Below are 19,993 nucleotides of genomic sequence, written 5' to 3' on the forward strand. Positions count from 1 at the left end.
GGAACATTGCTTTTATGTTTTTCAAGGGACCAAACTGAAAAAATTTAAAATGTGGGAAAATGTATAATCAGGGTTCCACTATTCACATGAGCCCCTCCACATCACTTTTTTGTTGCTTTGTTTTTTTGCAGCCTTGGCCAATAATGCTCATGCAATGTGGACATTACATCACCTATGTTGTGTTCCTTCATGCCATTTTTCATGTGTTTTAGCAACTGATGCTGTTTTGTAAGATTTGGCCTGCAAGTGGCATTGAGCCATGCCTTATTTATTCGTTATTCAAAGAAAAAGGTTCTGGGAGAATTTTCTATAAATACAACCAGCCTCTTAAGGCCACTCCACACTATGCAGGTGACACTTCATTCAATCTATCTTCGAGCAAATTATTTATTTCTTCCTTTAGTGCGAAAGCAGCAAATATGTATCGATCCATTTCAACAGTGGACCTTCAAAATTGTTCGATTCAAGAAAAAAATTATCCTGGAAACATGAATTAGCAATCATTGTACTGTACTGAGGTGCTATTTTGCAACATGTCAATGATACTGTTCCTGCAATTAAAATCATGTAGGTTCCATTTACAGGTGACACACCCCAGATTTTGTTTTACAGGCACCGTATTCTTACTCATGTCAGAGCAAAACGAGTACACTAATACTCATTAGCTACATTTCAAAGCTGCAAATAGATACACACACTTCAAAAAGCCCTACTTTATAGTAACACCTCAGCATGCCAGTCAAAAATGTTGGCAATGAAATATTTGAATATTATTTATTTAACAAAAAAAAAAATAGTATACTAGAACGCACACATATACAATACAGGCCACCCAAATTAGATTTCTCTGAACGTTCTACCTAAAAACCGAGAACATGGATTGAACAGTAATAATTTCAACATGTACATTGGCTACAGTTTACTCTTGTGTTCAAAGTACATTTCTACAACACCGTACTACAATCGCATTATTATGTGATGATTTCCAATAATTTATTTTGGAAAAGAGAAATAAGATTTGTTTCTTCCGAAGAATGTCAAGACACCAAGACAACAGGTTCGCTATTTTCTGCTAGAACATACTAGTAAAATCAGCGCAAGAAGAGAAAATGATCTACACATCATACTAAATGCTTCTATTGCAAAGTTATTGAGAATGGTTCTGAATTGTGAAAAGCAGAGGGGTAACCTTCACAACTGCTATGTTCTATGGCATGATCCAATCTTTGAACAAACAAGATGTAAATGATACTATAAAGAGCAAGATGCTTGCTAATATAAACACATGAACCTCTAGGTTCTATGAGTTAAAATGTTCCTCCACATGCATATGTGGGTCTCTTTCTTACAGTATGCAACGTGGCAAATCACCTCACTCATAAATATCCTGCTTGTCTGCGACGTACCTAACAATATCACCGGGCTTTACTAACTTCTCTGCATCTGAATCTGGGATTTCGAAACCTGAAACAGAAAATAGACCATAAACAGATGAAAAATATGCCAGACATTACTGTAGCACATTAAAATATTTATAGAAGCAATAACAGGTGCAATATTGTGCTTTTTGGTTTATGTACTTTCCACATAAAATCTGCTACAATATAGATATTCTATATTGCTATGAAAAAACAAAACAGTCTAGAGCTTTTCCATTGGAACGTTGACATAGTTTTGAAAAACCACAAGTTTTCTCGCTCTCAAGACACACTGAATGATGTAAAAATATTCAGATGCAGATTTTGGGTGTTGATAGGGATACCACAACTAATCAAATTCCAACTAAAATCATCATTGTTGCCCAACTGGAGGACATATCACCTCACTAACCCCACTAGCTGAACATCAGGAATGATTTTAGTTGTAATTGTATTAGTTTTTAACATGTGGTATCCCTATCAACACCTAAGATCTGCATCTGAATATTTTTACTTCATTCAGTGTCTCGAGAGAGAAAACTTGTGGTTTTTCAAAATGCTGTCAACCTATGGTGAAACTCCAGACTGTAAGTACCTTGTAACATAATTTTGGTGCATTTATGTAGTATTCTGTCCCCAATTAAGCTGCACTTTCAAAACTTGTGTCTTTCTGTAGGTGCTTCTGATACAAATGCATCGCTATCATGCACCACTTTTTGCTACCTTTGCCCCCACACTATGCTATACCTTTCTATCAAGGGAAAATAAACTGTCATTGCCCCCTCCAGTTTTGGTACCTTGCCCCTCCTATCATGCTATTTTCATGGATAAACCCTGCTTCCTAGTCGATGATTTTCATGTGAGTATTCATTCCACAAAGATCACAGAATGGACTTCTGGAAGAGTAAGTTATATTACAGTCCCGCAGAATTAACTTGAGATAAATGGCTGCCTGCGCCGCTGCAGGAGTACCAACCTACACCGAATGCTTGACTGTCACGCGAATCACGGGCAATCAGCTGACAACGGGAGATTTGAAAAATAATTACAGTGTGTAATGGAAATATCATTGTATTAAGAGGACATGCTAAGAAAATTATAAGCATGCTATCTTACACAATAAATGGATAAACAGTTCATTCTTTACCTTTAATAGAAAATCAGAAAGAAACCTCTATGCACTGCCACTTCGCTTGCTTCACCAGTCACTGCACGTGAGTCCTTTCAACAGTTGGTAACGTGTGCCCAAACATTAGTTTTCGTTGGCCTGTTCGAGTTTCCCCGTTGGCCCGTTACAGCGGGAAGTCCCCCGCTCTAGCCAATTCGAGCACAGTTGCATTACTCGCAGAGCAGCCATTTCTCTCAAGTTAATTCTGCAGGACTGTAGTTTTACAAATTAAGCTTCTGGAATGCACACCCTCTGTAAGGTGATATTAAAAAAAAATGTATTTTGAACTTTTGTTAACAATCTCCATTAAACTGTATGTTCAAAACTAGGTCAGCATTCTTAAAGTGTCTTTTGATATAAAAGAGAATTGCAGTCATGTTTTTATTGTCCTAATTTCAAATTCAAAATCTGTTCAACTGTTTTATAACAGTTTATATATATAAAATATTTACATTATTTTTGCCCAGATATATTGTTAACTTGTGAAGGAGGCCTTTTGCATATCAAAGTTTGGATATACGAGGTTTATTTTTTAATTAGGGGCTGTTTTGCACTCACGTTGGCAACACTGCATGCTTGGCATTTTGCGCATGTGCGTTAGTTACCAACATGCCTTGCACGTAAACAGACGCCATTTACACGTTGTGAAATGCTTGGTGTGGTTGTGGTGGACAATGGAAGTGGTGCAGGAGATTGAAAATCCTGCCGAGTGTGAGATACAATCAGTGATCAGGTCTTTTACAGCGAAAAATGTGAAAGTCTTACCACATGGTGCTACAGCTCCTCATGGGCTTTGGCCTCCTCAACTATGTGCCTACATCTATTCCTGTCCTCTGCAATCTCCCACCATCTTTTCACCTTCATGTGACACAGATCTTCCAGGACACCATCTAGCCATCTTGTCATTGGTCTTCCTCTTCTTCTTGTTGAATAGATTTTTTTCTTGCATCACTTTCCTTTGCATTCGATCCTTTCCCATTCTCTGTACGTGACCCAGCCACCGCATTCTTTGTGATTTAATAAATCTCACAATATCCTCTTTCCCTAGTATATGGTTAATTTCTTCATTAGTTCTTATTCTCCAGAAATTATTTTCATTAACCGGTCCATATATTTTGCGTATCACCCTCCTCTCAAATCTGCGCAATGCTTCCTCTTCTGTCTTATTCATTACCCATGTCTCTGAACCATATGTTATTATAGGTCTTATTAACGTTTTATATATGGTAATTTTGAGATTCCTGTTTATTAGTTTGCTCTTTAATAATTGCATGTTTGCATAATATGCTCTATTCCCCATGTATATCCTTTCCTTTATCATGCTATCTTTTTTATTTTGTTCATTTATGATCAACCCTAAGTATTGGAATGACCTGACTCTTTCAAATTCCTTCCCATTTATTTCTATTCTTTCCTCTCTATATTTGTCAGGTTTTTGGGTAACAATCATGTACTTTGTTTTATTGACATTTGTTTCTAGTCCTAACCTATTTGCAGTTTCTTCTAATCTCTGGTATGTTTTCTTTAAATCGTTTCTTGTTCGTGCTATTATTGCAATGTCATCTGCATATGCGCATATTTGAGTGCTCTTTGTAAAAATTGATCCTCTCTTATCTACCTTTTGATCGGCCACGTGTAATGCTAGTATGAAGAGTGTGGTTGACAGTCCATCTCCTTGTTTGACTCCTCTGTAATATGGAAATTCTCTACTTGTTTCATTCCCTATTTTCACTTTTGCTCTGGTCTGTTTCATCGTCATTTCTATTAAATTTATTAACTTGATGGGGATTTTTAATTCTTGCATAGCTCTACTCAGTTCGGGTCTCCTTATACTATCAAATGCTCTTTTGTAGTCAATGAATAGAATTAGGAGGTCTATTGCATATTCATAGTGTTTTTCAATTATCTGTTGTATAACGAATAATTGATCTGTTGTACCCCTGCCTGGTCTAAATCCACATTGATATTCTCCTACTATAGCTTCAGTATATTTCTTCAGTCTTTCATTAATAATACTGGTAAGGACTTTGTACACCACATTTAGCAGCATTATTGGTCTGTAGTTACTACATTCCGTTCGATCCCCTTTTTTGTGTATTGGGCATATTATTCCAACTTTCCATCCTTCCAGCATTTGTTCTTCTTTCCAGATCTGTTCCAGGAGTTTATGGATTTCAATTTTCATTGTCCATCCTGCCATCTTTAGCATTTCTATTATTGTACCGTCTTATCCTGGTGCTTTGTTATTTTTTGCTTTTCTAATTGCTATTTCTATCTCCTTCATTGTTGGTGGGTCTTCAATGCTTCCCTCATTGTATCCATCTATTCCCACTAGTTCCTCTTCTTTTCCTAGTTGTTCTTGATAATATTCTGCCCATCTCTCTAATTTTCTATGCCGATCTCCTATCATTGCTCGGTTTTTATCCTTATAGCCAATTTCCTTTGGTTGGTATCCTTTATTTACTTTTTTGATTGCGGTATATACTTTTCTTGTTTCATTTTGTCTACTCAAGTCATCTATCTCCATCAGCTGTTTCTTCATTATCTCCTTTTTCTGTTTGCATGTTTTATTAGCTATATTCCTTTTTTCTCGATACCTTTCGACATTTCCTCTCATTTTTCTTTGTATCATTTTTTGTCTATCTTCGTTCTTTTCCTTTATTACTTTCTCACAATCCTCATCGAACCACATTTTTTCCCCTACTTGTTTATCTTCTCCAATTATTTCTTCTGCTACTTCTTTTAGAGTTCCTTGTATTTTCTCCCAGTGTTTTTCGCTTGAGCTCCTCTCTTCTGCTGTCCAACTTTGTGTTTTTTGAGCTATTTCATCTTGGTATCTTTGTCTGATTTCTTCTTTTTTCCATTTCTGCATATTCTATTTTATTCTTTAGTTTTTCTGTCTGTTGTGTTGTTCTTATTCTCTCTCGAACTTTAACTTTCAAAAGAAAGTGGTCAGAGTCACAGTTAGGTCCTCTGCAACTTCTAATATCTGTGATTGAGGAGGAATATCTGTGACCTACCAAAACATGGTCGATTTGGTTTGTTGTTGTTCCATCTCGGGATCTCCAGGTCCCCAAATGTATATCTTTATGTGGGAAACACGTGCTTTTTATTATCATTTTGTTTCTAATTGCAAACTGATAAGAGTAGATTGCCATTATTATTGCTTTCTCTATGTAAGGTATAGACTCCACTTATTCCTTTTCTCCTATCCTCCTTGCCAATTTGTGCATTAAAATCTCCCATGATAATAATTGAATCATATCTAGGTGCTTCTTCTAATGTTTCCTCCAGCTTATCATAAAATTCTTCTTTCTCTTGATCACCTTTGTCTTCTGTAGGTGCATACACTGTTATAATTGTTATGGTTCTGAATGATCCTTTAACTCTGAGCTTGCTTATTCTATCACATACTGGCACAAACTGCAGTATACTTTTTCTTGCTTCCTTAGTTATTATGAAGCCTGTACCTCTCTGCCCTGTCCTTTGTTCTGTTCCACTATAAAACATTGTCAAGTCTTTTTTGTCTACTCTACCCGTTCCAACCCATCTAATTTCCTGTACTGCTGCTATCTGTACCATTTTTTTCTATTTCTTGCGCTACCTCCTGCATCTTTCCTGGGGCTAGCATTGTCTTTATATTCCACGTGGCCATATTCATGTCCGTTATCCGTTTAGCTGGTCCGTCATCATGTTTATCCACTTACCGAGGCACATGTTGTGGTTTCTGAACAATTGATTTTTTCCGGAAAAGGTTGTCAGCCTCACACCAACCCCCAACCTGGAGGACCAGGTAATTTTCTGTTAGGGTTTTCTTCCCTTAGCCTTTGTAGATCCCTCTATGACTACAAAGCAGCAGTATTTGGGACTAGGAAGGAATATTAGGATAGGTTATGGTAAAGATGGACGTTGTAGAACACCTTAGTCTGGCTTCTCTTCTGAGACCTGTCCAGCATGGGTGACCCTGCCGGTAGATTCTACCGCTGGCATAGCTCTCAGCCTCAACAAAGCACACAAACCCCTCCGCCCACACGGTCAGTGCTACTTTAAGGCGGTGTTCAAAACTAGGTCAGCATTCTTAAAGTGTCTTTTGATATAAAAGAGAATTGCAGTCATGTTTTTATTGTCCTAATTTCAAATTCAAAATCTGTTCAACTGTTTTATAACAGTAATGTAATATTTACATTATTGTTGCCCAGATATATTGTTAACTTGTGAAGGATGCCTTTTGCATATCAAAGTTTGGATGTACGAGGTTTATTTTTTAATTAGGGGCTGTTTTGCACTCACGTTGGCAACACTGCGTGCTTGGCATTTTGCACATGTGCGTTAGTTACCGACATACCTTGCATGTAAACAGACGCCATTTACACGTTGTGAAATGCTTGGTGTGGTTGTGGTGGACAATGGAAGTGGTGCAGGTGATTGAAAATCCCGCCGAGTGTGAGATACAATCAGTGATCAGGTTTTTTACAGCGAAAAATGTGAAAGTGGCAGACATTTATCGCCAGTTACGTGAGGTGTATGGTGAGAATGTCATTATTGAAGGCAAGGTGCGTAAGTGGGTACGTCTGTTTAAGGTCAGTCGCAAGAATGTTCATGACGAACCATTATCAGGATGCCCCTCAATCATAACGGACTCATTGGTGATGTTGAGAGCACAATACGAGCCAACTGCCGTTTGACAGTGTTTCTGCCGAATGGACAAACAGTTAATGCAGCCGTGTATTGCAACTCTCTCAAGAAACTAGCGATTATCACCTATTCCTGCACTTGAACACTTTCCTCGCTGGGAAGCGATTCTACAGCGCCGATGAAGCCAAACAGATCATGACGGACTGGCTGGCTGACCTGGTGGCAGATTTCTTTGCTCATCTACCGCTAAGACAAGTGTCTCAACAACTATAGCAACTACGTTGAGAAGTAGCTGAATGTACATATGAACAGCCACAGAGGTAATTAACTTTCTTCCTTTGCATGTTTTCATAGAACTTGAAGAAAGCACCATGGGAATTTAAAAATGGCTACACCCTATGCCAGCGTTGCCACTTAAATTAAATAAATTAATAATTAAATAAATGTAGTGAACACTTACTTTGTTTTACTGTTTTTTCTGGCACATTTGCTCTTACATAATATTTCGAGTGCAATAAAGATGAAGAAAGTATTTGGATGTGTACTGTACAAATCTGTTACCAGCTAACACCATATTTACCATCCTCAGTATTACTTACCTGAAAAAGACTGCAACAGTTCAACTTGTGTAAAAAAACAAATATGTGCCAAAAAACAAAACAATTAAAGAAGTTAGTGTATGATAGTGGCCTTTAGTTCTCTGAATTGATTGATTGATTGATTTGGTGTTTTAAGTCCACCTTATGCACAGTAAGGCTAATCGGGACTGGACCTACAGTTTTTAAAGTGGGATGCAAACCACTATGTGCTTCCACCAGGTATTTAGTTCTTTGAAGTACAAGTGCAACAAGCAATGCACAGATTAAGAGAAAGCATACTTTCTCCATGCTTAGAATTCTGTTTGCAGATCTTTAAGCAACTATTTGATCGTAACTACAAGGAAAAGATTCCAAGCCCATCCTCATGAAACCTAAACCTCAGCTTTGGATGGTGAGAATCAACTACGAGGGTCATACCAAAAGTAATGATCACTTATTTTTTTGGGCAAATCTGTAACACCAGAAGAATGAGTGCTGTGTGGAAGGTGTAGCCTTGAGTGCAGGAAGACAACAGTAGCTTTCCTCACATCAGCATTATTACTCCTAACAAAATGGCGGACAACAATAGTTCGTTTTGTCAGCATGCTGTTATTGAATTTCTTGCTAAACAGGAAATCTCCACTCAGAAATTCACCCAAGCCCAGCAGTCCTATGAAAATTCGTGCACGGATGCTAGCAGTGTTGGAAGTGTTTTATAATGAGAATACAAGCATCCAAGATCAGCCTCATAGCGGTCATCCTTGAACAGCATCAACAAGGAGTGCTGGGGAGATTTCCTTGAACCTGGGCAAACTATTAATGCTGCACATTATGTCCACAACACTGTACAAGCCCCATCTTGCAAAGTGAGATGAACATCCTGGAAGAAAGATCATACTCCAGCATGAATATGATCGACCCCATTCAGCTCGTTTCACATCAGAAGAAATTGACAAAATGGGGTGGGAAGTTGTTACACCCCCTGCTTTACATCCTTAATCAAGCACCACCAGATTACCATTTGTTTGGATTTATGCAGGATCAGATGCAGGGACAACGTTATGAGACAAAAGAGGCAATTCAGCAAGCAGTGGCTCAGTGTCTACAGCTGGCTAGAAGGGATTCTACTACAGGGGTATATCAAAACTTCCAGAATGGTAGAAAAAATGTGTACAAATAAATTGAGATTTGGAAAAGTAAACAAAATACTATGGATTAAGGTTACATACATACTTGGTTTTTCAATAATAAATCATGTCAATTTAGAAAAAATTGTTGCTCATTGAAGCCGTGGTAACTCAGGGCGTTAGGGCATTTGACTACCATGCGAGAGACCCGGGTTCAATCCCCAGTGGGGGACAACCGGGACTTTTTCAACCTGTTCAAGTGGCTCTGGGACCCATCCAGCATCGTATAAAGTGGGTACCTGGAGGAAACTCTGGGGGGTAAAGGTGGCCAGGGACGTGGTGCTGATCACATCACCCCCGGATTGGCCAAGATCAAGAAAATGTGGGGCCCTAACCACACACCCCTATATGCCTTCATCGCATGGTGCAAAGCACAGGGCAACACTTTACTTTTACTTTTTTTGTTGCTCATTACTTTTGGTATGACCCTCATGTATACCAGCCAACAGCAGCACCGAGATTTTGAACCAATAACATTGCTTCATTGGCATTAGTTGAGGATTTCATTATTTATGTAATTTCCTGAAGATCACTGATGTAGCCCTTTCTCAGCTTCACAACATCAAACATTTCAACCAGTTGTTTCCTATGAAATCAGAGACTTCTTTCCTCAACGAGTTTCCAGCCGTCTTAACATTTCAATTTTCATCACTTTCATTATCTAAATGGCTACATATCTGCCTCAATGGCCAAGTGCATTGGGGGTCCTCTAAGATTCTCTCATCATCATCATACATCCTCATTATCACAATTTGCCAAAAGTGTCAGAAAGATGTGCAAAATAATAAATACATATGTAAGAAATAAAATATCTACATGTATTTGAATTGGGAGTACAATTCACCAGCTTAAATGACCATTTGTTTTAACATAACTCTGGATGCTCTTGAATTTATTGGTAACATGCATTAAAGAGAACAAATGAGGTACACTCACCAAATTCATCTTCCATTGCCATAATCACTTCTACATGATCCAATGAATCTAAACCAAGATCATTCATGAAGTGTGACTCTAATGAAAGCTGGAAATGTAAGAGAAAACAAATTATTCCCTGATCAACTCCATTCTTAGACAAAAACACAAATGCTCGATCATGCTAGATTCATGTCTGATACAATGTGCACAGCAAACACATGTTATCAAATATCTTGAATAAGTCCCCTCCTACTTTAAATCATGGTAAAACCTGACTTATGTTGTAGCTAGAGTATGAAAATATAACCACAACACACACTTAAAACTTTGGTCTGAGCTTTCGACCCATTCTTGGAATCATCATCAGGGAAAGGAAAGTTGGGAGAAACTTCTGTTGCTTCCTTCCCCTCCCCACCAATGACGACCCCAAGAGGGGGCCAAAAGCTCAGATCTAAGTTTTAAATATGTCTTGTACTGCTTATTTCACTCTGGTTACACGATAAGTCAGATTTTGCCATGGTTGTTGATACATTTGGTAAAAGAAGTATTTTAAAATCATACACAAATAATCAAAAAATTTTGACAGCTGTGTATTGCCCCTAACCTCCCAATGCGAATATGATGCACAGGACACAGGGTGCAAGTCCTATTGCCTGTGTTTCCACTATAGTTTTCTTGCTTTCCTGAGAATGGTACAGCACTGTACTGCCTTAAACTTGTTAAAATTATATCTATAGCCTCGTCTAGATCGCTGCACACTTTTTGACTCTCTTTGCACCGAAGTGTCTAGATGGTTACAAGGTGCAACACACGTCTAGTTTGTTGATTTGGAGTCAAGTAGTGCATTGGGTGACTGCACCATTTGTACTACGTTCTGGGTCGGTGTATGATCACGTGGTGAGTGCTAACTAATGAAATGAATGTTTGAAGCAACAGACAGGCATTTGTTGAGATCTTGAACATCACTTTCAATCTATTTGGTTGAACATGATTTCCTTGCACCACCCTGACACTGGAATACACCTGCACTACACCGAGTGTCAAAATATGCAACGAACTAGAAGGGGCTTATATGTCCTCTGTGATCAAAACTTTGAAAGCAAAATGTTACATATAGGAATTTTGCCAATTACAACAGATGCCATTTTTGGCGAATATTCATTCCACACATCCCTAATTATTACTTGATGTCAATTGTAACATCTTTTACTATCAAGAAGAATGATGGATGAAAGAATGAAGGTGTGATATGGGTGTTTCTGTGAACAGCCTATTAATTTGGCTTTAATACCTGAGAATAGAAACTACAGGAACATTGCAACCCTGTAGTGTGAGAACTACTGAAGAGTTAAAAGATTAAGAAAAATATCATACTCTGGTCTAGGAAGTCACAGCTAATAGATATGCTGAAACACTACATGGAAACGTTTCAGGTAACATTTGAGTTTGTGACGATCATATTCATAGTATACACAAGGGATAGACAAAACTAAAAAAAATGCAGGTGCCAGCTCCTTCTCAGGAGCCAGCATATTTTTGCAAGTAAGGGCTAAGAAAACTATGAATCCAACTAATATAGCTATGAAATGTGATCTTAGAACATTTAATTTATTAATTAATACAAGATTGGATTAAAAGTAATTCATTCTTGTGTCTGAGTGGCCATATCAAAAAAGCCTCAACTGGTAACAGCATGAATAGTTATCAAATACATTCTAATATATGGCTGACTCTTACTGTATCACTGCAGATTTTAAAATTCGGCTAGCAACAGTGCAAATATTTATAATGACATGTTTATTATTCTGATTTAATGATACAGAAAACACAAACATTTAAAAAACTCATACTGTACTAGTTACTAAAAAAAAGTAATTGACATCTCTGTAACTACAATTTTATTTTTAACAATTTAGAACTGAAATTAAAATTTCAGGTAATAACCCATGGTGCAACAGAGCATGAGGGCCAGGGACAATCTACCGACTGCCGGAGCAGAAAATCAACCAACCAGCCATGATGTGTGGTCAGCATGACGAATCCCCAGTTGTTTCCATGATGGGGTTATGCTACATATTTGTAACTCCCCAATTTCCTCAAGATAGTGGGTGGCTACTGGTCCAACACACAGGATGAAATTTCAGGGGGGAAAAAAATTGTAACTTCCTCCAGGAAACTCGAACCTGCACGCATCCCGTAGCCAGAGCCTAAAGCCTTAGACCACCTGGCCACGGTAAAGGACTTTTTAATTTTTCAATTTTTGTACCCTCTCACGGGAAACAGATACTGAATCCTTTCACTGCACTGTGCCATCAAAACACGGAGGGTGGATGTGGAGGTAAAATCACACACATTCTCAATCTCAACCATTGTGGAGATAGCTCAATGCGACTAGAAAAGTTATAACTGGTGAACTTGAACTAGGATTTTCTGTGCTAGTATATGCATCTTTTCAGTATTCTAACGTACAGCAACTCAGTGAAAAAGACCAGCCCTGCAAGTCAACCAACTTGTTCATCTTGGTGGCTCTCAAGACATTCTAGCTCCTTCAATTACTATAAATATGCATGTTTGGTTCATATTTAGTACTCAGACCTGCCTGCCAACATACAAAAGTAAACTTCCTATACAAAACCATTTTACTATACAGTTTTACACACACAGTAATGGGTCATGATGTAATATATGAATTTTGGCACATGCACAATGCACTCTACCTTTGTATGGCATTTACAATGCATAAAGCACCACTGAGAGGCTTTATTGGTTATTTCCTCATATTAAATAGTCATATATTTGACACTAATTCTAGCAAAACTAGGATACATTAGCAAGCAACAAAGTAGATAAAATATAAACTACTAATAAAAGAATAATATAGAATCCAAAGTAGTAAGTACATGTAAAATCCACACAAGTACCTTCTCTGGGTCAATTTTATCATAGAGTTTTAGGACTAAAAGCACTCTATCCCGAATAAACTCAATTGTCAATGGCTCCTTGGCACTGTAAAACCGTTTTGGGGTACCGACACTCTGAAAAAGACAAATAAAACACAAAATAGGTAAGTACCTTGTCTGCAGTAACTTTGTCATATGCTCTGCAAACTTTAAGAACTCTTTCACGGATTTCATCCATAGTGAGTTTTTCATCTGCAAACGTTCGCACTTGACCTGTAGGTCGAAAAGCTGGATGCTGTAGACAAAGTAAACACAGGAAATTAGTGAGGTGCATATTACGTGCCATCCAAGAACAACTGCGGCAAGCCTTGAAACCAAGTAAAAGATCACCATGTTCCCTCTAAGCCATAACAAAATATTAGTATGTACTAATACAATGAATCTCAAACAGATTCTTACGATGAGTCTTGAGGTGTACGTTACTGTAAGTACATTCAGCTTTCAAAAGACCAAGAGGCTTTTCATCTTTTTGAATATGGTATTTATTATTCCATCTGCAATCAATTTGAAGTAAAAAAAAGGGCTGAGAACCACTGTACTAGTCTCATACTAGCCAGTTTCAATCACAAACGCATGGCAAAACTAATTTAACTCTAAAACACCAGCAAGAGACAGCATATATGAGGGGTTCAGACCACAAGTGGCATAACTCCACTTTTCATGTCAGTGGATTTGCATGTACTACTAACAACTGTGAAGTACTGACATTTCAGTATCCCCAGTGTTTCAAATTCTTGCTCATAGAGGCACCACTATGTTTGTTATCCAATACCTAAACCTAACCAAGTTATCTAAATGTGCCTATTTCTCAAAACTGGCATGAATGGAGTTACGTCACTTGTGCTCATATCTCATGGAGATATTCGAACCAATGCCATAATGGGGCAATACAATGTAATATGTGAATCTGGGTACACACATTAACTCAATGTGTCAAAAAAATTCTTGCTCCCATTGCTGTATGAATCATGTCTAGACTAGTGGGAAATAATCTTAGTAGAATGCATTGAGGGATTTTATCATAATGCTAAGAGAACCAAACCTGGCCTGCCTAACCTAACTACGAAAGCATATATTGAAGAAAATCTTAAGTAATCGCTAAAACTCTGCAGTATGTGTAAACAGAAGTAAATCAAAATCGAACCATGTTAAAGTTGCATTTGTAGCATGCTGAAATCGCAATAAAATAAAAGGAACTTGGGCCGTCAGTTCATTAATGTTTATATTATCTTTCTTGGCACAACTGACACTAAGAATAAGCCAATGCCCAGTAACCCTGATGCAAAAAGTAACTAACTCTACCTAAGTGACAATAAAGAAATGGGCACAGGTTAAATGGCTGTCATTGCAAAATCTTAGGCCCACAGATAAGAATAACCTTAATAAACAGTGCTGAAACCATGGTACAGTTCTTAACAAGAATAAAATAGCAAATGTGATACGACGTCCTGGGTATGTTTTTGTGCATCTAATTCAGAAATGTGGGCATAAATTATGTGCACTAGTGCAAGCTCTGTTAAATATAGGAAAAACCTGTGCTAGTGATAATGAATCCTCAGACTATAATGTTACAATTTCATCTTCATAAAGAGCATCTGTAAAAAAGGAACATGAAGTTACAATTAAACTAATATTGTCCTGATAGGCAATTGAAACTTCTCCTGAGGCACCCCAAAATAAATTAGTCTGTGCACACCTATTATGGAACATATCCAAAACCATATAGTGCAGTGAAAGTATTTCCAAGACATACTATGGTGGATGAATGCACACCATGCCCATACAATTTAGGGTACTATTTTACTATCCTTCGGACACATTTATTTATTTTTACAGAAGAAACTACTTTCTATAGCATTGTACAAGTTCTTGAAGGTATTTTCTTTCATTGAGAAGCTTAGCGGAAAATATATATATATTTTTTTACTATGTTTGCCTAACCTAAACTAACATTATGTGAATGGTTTGTGGGGCTATCGTGAATGGTCACTGTGGCTACATACCCTACACAGAAAAAATAAGCCATTACACACACTTCCAAAATGTCCCGTAATGCTATAGAAAGTAATTTCCGTAAGTAGTTTCGGAGCAATTTTACAATACCGGAACATTCCCCCAATTTCGTTCATATTTCGCATAATTAATGATTTTGGGCTCCTAATCACGAATCTGCAGTTAATATTTGGGGGTCACGTGTAGAAATTCGAAAATAAGGGGGTCAATGATCGCAACCGACAATGCACGATTGCTCATTATTTACCAGAAGATTTGTGTTTCCCATACCGAAGAAACGAAATTACAACTCCAAATTTTAACTATGTTTGCCTAACCTAAGCTAACCTAACCTTACCATGAATGGTTTTTGGGGCTATGCGTGAATGGTGTGTGTGACCTGTGATCGCAACCGACAATGCACGATGCTCATTACTTACCGAAAGATTTCAACAAACATGGTTTCCATTCTCCTATACAGAGAACAATTGTAGTAATTGAAAAGTTTATTATACAACTTCTGCACGTCAAATAACAATATCAACACCTCACCCCAACATGTTAACCTAAGATACTTCATCGGGACTATGTATTTTGTGAGTATAAGAAGTAGGATAGAAATTACAGCTGTGTCCGGTATTGTAAAATCTTACCTTCTGTAAAAATGAAGAAATGTGTTTGTGCTAGATCGAACATTTAATAATATGCGTATTGGTTAGGTTAGGAGGGTCAGAATTAGAACTCTTAGTAATTAATTTTAGTGAATGTTAGGTGATTTTATCGCTTCAAGAACGCTGTCCATTGCAAGAAGGTTGGGGGTGGGACGTTAACGCATTATTGGTGTGTTCCGGGCATTTTTCCACACAAACATACCAACTATGATAAATGAAATAGGCAAGAGAGGTTAGTACATCTAAGCGGTAACAATTGTTGCCGTTCAGTACTGTTGCTTCAGCTGCAATTAAGTAATGCTATCTCATGTTAACAAGTTAACTTGATTTCCCACGAAAATATGGCACCAACAGTTCAAATCATTTCAATATCACTAATTCATACAACAATTTATGAAATGCATTGTGCACAAACTCGGATTCGGAGTTGCGGACCTCATCGTGTGCTTACCTCATTTACTGTACGAATTGGAGAGACCTGGGATAGATCAGAAAATAAAGAATGTAATCCCTTCTGTTGTGTACCAACAGCTATTGTTCGGGGCAAAGCAGCCCGCAAGAGACAAGTGCTTATAGCTAAAGCTCCTCGTACACCTTGTATCAAGGCTGCCATTTTTAACTGCGAGGACGTGAAGTCGGTCCCAAACCGAGTATCAGCAGTCCGCTGAGCGATCGCGATGAGGTGCGATTGGGCGCGATGTGATGCGATGCAACCGGAAGTACAGCGAGATGCATACATATTGCCAGACAAATTGTCATCACAATTTACCTTGCAATTCTACGTATTTTTAGAGAATGGCATTGCATTAATGTTGATGCTGTAGTTGTAAATTAAATTACCGCTTTTGTTTATTTGAATTCTTGACACTCGCGTGTAAATTGAATATTTATGCATCCTTGTATACAGTAGTTTTCAGGTGATTTAGGAGTACTATGTAATTTACAGAGCGTAATGTTCATTCACTTTTATTATAAACTTTCGTCTTTAAAAAGGATGTAGGCTGAATTCACGATAGCCACTTACCTGGCCTTCTCCACGTCTGTGTGACTCGGGGCCGAGTGCTGGAATGCTATTACGTTTAATGAAGGTCTGGCCCATCGGGTTTCGACGCTCGATACTAAGTTATGATACAGTACAGTGGGATCCATGAGTATTACCGTGCAAATTGTCCATGACTATTTTAATTAATTTTTCTCTTACACCCTGTGTGTTTTTAAGCGATGGATTTTTATGTATGCTGGTGCAGAAGTTGTCAACAGCTTGTTCTATGTTTTCTTTTAATTTTTGAAGCTCTTATTGGGTCAAATAAAGTGCACGAACATGGTGAGGGGCAATTTGCACTGTAATACTCATGGATCCCACTGTACAAGGTGGAAAGTTGAAGGGCGGCCAAAAATCCACATCGCTCGAGTAAAAAATGTTATCTTGAGCAAAACAAATGTTTATTATGGTGTATTTAGAGGGCACATGCCTAAATACACTGTACAGTACAGTAAAATGTAAAGTAATACGACGCAGTACATACATACGTGATACCCATATCATGATGATGTGCCCGACGGACTTAAAACCTTGCATTCTTTCTTCATTTTTTTTTGGCCTGTCCGGATAAAGCAAAGTCCAGCTTATCGAGGTTTTACTGTATTCATATTTTTAACTGCTGTGTATTTCTGTAATATTTTATTATATTTAAAATTATTGGCCGTTGGGATAGGCAGGTGTGTCGCTGAACAGCCGACAAGGAGAAGTTTCCAGTGACGGGTTTTTGGTCATTAGCAGGACCTACAAATAGGAAGACAATGGAGCAGTGGGCCTTAGAGACGAATAGTTCATTAAAATCTCCAGCCTAACTATTGCCTATTTTTGGGGGAGCAGGAAAAGGTTTTTGACTTGACTCATCTCTCAACCAAAAGGTCAGTAGGTGCTGGGCTTGCCCGAGTTCATACCTTCCGCCCTTCCTGGAAATGAGGCCTGGAATTGATCGTAGAATGGCTTTATAAGCAGTGGGCAGGCACGTATCCAGAATATAATATGGATATAAATACGCGGATTCAATTTCACGGTTGGTCTGTACAACAGAATCATTCAATAAGACTTCAGGAGTAAGTGTAACAGTCGATTAGTGATCAGTCAGTGTCCATTGACAGTTTTATAAGATGTAGAGATTGGGGGGAGGGGGGAGAACTAGTGACACATTTTGCTGGAAAGTGCTGAAGTCTACCACTATTACAAGTACGGGTCCAAACCTGAAGACATTGTCGACAGTGTACTGCTAGTTTCGGGTCATGAGCCGAAAAGATCGAAGGTTTCTAAAGTAAATATTTCAGCAGTAATGGACATTGGAGCATCACTTTTTTTTCTTTTTTTTTAAAAAAAAAAAGGAAATCAGCTGCACAGATCGACTGAAAATCTAAGTTTTGAGTGACGATTTATTAGTGACCGGACCAAGTTTCGTGTAAAAAACACTCAATCACTAACTACCACAAACATGGCCGTAGGCAGGAAAAAATTTGGGGGGGGGGGGTCATTCATAATTGTTCCCATGGGCGTCGCCAGAAATTTTAATAATAGAAATAATAACAATAATTGCACAATAGTAATTAAAATTTCATAATAATAAAACAATTTTATTCCATAATAATAATACTACTAATAATTATTATTATTAGAGCCCGGAAGTTTGGCAAAATGCCTCTTTTTATCTACTGCATATATTGATAAAAATTTTCCGGATATACGTTTCTTATGTTGTTTCGAATGTTTTGGAAGCCTTTTCATTTTGCCTATTTTGCCTATTTGGGACCCCACTGCCTATTTTTAATTATAATGCCTTTTTTGCCTTTTTCAATGAAATTTGACATTTTTTTTTAAAAAAATGTGTATATAAATTATTTTTCTCCCAAAAAACGTTGTTGGCATTTATTTTTCTTCCGTTTATTATGTGAATAATTATCGCCTTATTTAAGTAATATTGAACTCACGCATGTTTCAACATTGCTGAAGGAGAAAAGTGTGAGAAAAAGGTTTTTCATGCTGACTCAGGATATTGCCTTTCGGTTAACATTTCTTGTGCATGATTGACTGCTGAAGTGGACAGGTTGATTTCGAACACAAAGAAAATATTTCTGAAATCTCCCTCTCGAACCCGAAAATTTCAGGAAGTTGCGATTGAGCTTAGTTTACCTCAGCAACCAGTTTTGGCGAGATAGGGAACCTGGATATCAGCAGCTATATCTTATGCTAACAACCTTCAAAAAATCAGTGAGGTGATCGATGATCTCCAAGAAAATGAAGCAGCTTTAATTCGTGAAGTGAAAAAACTCCTGTGCTATTCAAGTTTACTTTTGCACATTATGGTGTATTGCCAGAGACAATTACAATTATAGCATCCATGAAAATCTTCGAGGAATCTATGAAGCAGATGATGGAAGTGCCAGGAGAAAAGGGGTCAGCTGTTGCGGAAAAGTGCTAACGGGTAATGAGTGCAAATGAGGACTTGAAACAATTGAAAACAATTTGTGATATTCTAAAAGGTGAAAATGCTGTTACCAAAATGAATCCAGCTACATTAGCTTGTTATATGTAGAGGCCAGCATAATCTGCATTTTACCTACCCACTGCCCGCTTGCCGCGAGGACAGGTATACCTGCTCGCCTGCCCACGGCAACGAGTCGACTTGCGTCTTTACCCGGGTTCTTCGTCTTCCAGGCGCTCTGCGCTTACAAGGTAACTGGGCATTCAACAAGACCCGGGCGCCTGCAAAACCTGCTGGAAGGAAACAGCCCTCCGGCAGCGTGTCGCTCCAGGTGTTTCATCACCACGTGGACAGCTTCAGCCAGTGTTGCCTACTTACGTAGCTCGTAAATCCTACGAAGTCCTAGGAGGAGCTCTCTCCTCCAAGGAGAATTTATATACTTAGCGATTTCAGTTCAGCGTAAGCAGTTTTGCCAGGAAATGCACGCAGTATTACAGCTTCATTTATTTAAATGAATGATCGAGCAAACAAAAATCTCCTCACTGAAAACTAATTGCTTTTCATTGCATGGTGCCTTAACCAGGCACGCAGTGGCGCAACCAGAGGGGGTAGGGTGCATTGCTCACAAGCTTGGACGGAAATTAAGTCTAGCGGAAGGGTCAGGGTGGGGGTCAAACATTAAAGTACAAGAAAAAACAGACTAGCAGAATTTAAGAGTAGCAGGGCTAAAGGGTACTCAAGATGGAATTAATTTTCATATTTTTCTTGCATTTTCCTTCCAGACGGCCAAGGGCACCTGCAGAGGGGGAATGGAGGGGTAATTGCAACCCCTTGATTTCAAATTTTATGAAAGTAGAAATATATTATAAAATATTATCCAGTCTCATCAAGTTCAATGCCGTAGCAAAGGGGTAGCGGGAGTCGGCCCTGAGCGCCGAACGATCTAAGTGAGAAAAGTTTTAAAACAGAGAATGCTATGGCGGCCCGTGA

At 38.2% G+C, this 19,993-nt stretch overlaps 1 protein-coding gene across 3 annotated transcripts; it reads right to left on the minus strand.

Annotated features, from left to right (window-relative positions):
* Positions 1-757: 757 nt before the first annotated feature.
* Positions 758-16,199, minus strand: ND-ACP (NADH dehydrogenase (ubiquinone) acyl carrier protein). Of its 3 annotated transcripts, XM_083135974.1 has the most exons (5): positions 15,979-16,199; positions 12,977-13,099; positions 12,826-12,939; positions 9,923-10,010; positions 758-1,464 (listed from the first exon to the last, which is right to left on the minus strand). In XM_083135974.1, the coding sequence occupies exons 1-5, from the start codon at positions 16,138-16,140 to the stop codon at positions 1,373-1,375; spliced, it is 579 nt and encodes a 192-aa protein (XP_082992100.1). In that variant the 5' UTR covers positions 16,141-16,199; the 3' UTR covers positions 758-1,372. The 3 variants fall into 3 exon arrangements, with proteins under 3 accessions (XP_082992100.1, XP_082992099.1, XP_082992098.1); XM_083135973.1 differs by lacking the exon at positions 12,977-13,099; XM_083135972.1 differs by lacking the exon at positions 12,826-12,939.
* Positions 16,200-19,993: the final 3,794 nt, after the last annotated feature.

The sequence above is a fragment of the Lepisma saccharinum genome, chromosome 14 (genome assembly GCF_977018435.1).
Source record: "Lepisma saccharinum chromosome 14, izLepSacc3.1, whole genome shotgun sequence".
NCBI classification, from domain to species: domain Eukaryota; kingdom Metazoa; phylum Arthropoda; class Insecta; order Zygentoma; family Lepismatidae; genus Lepisma; species Lepisma saccharinum.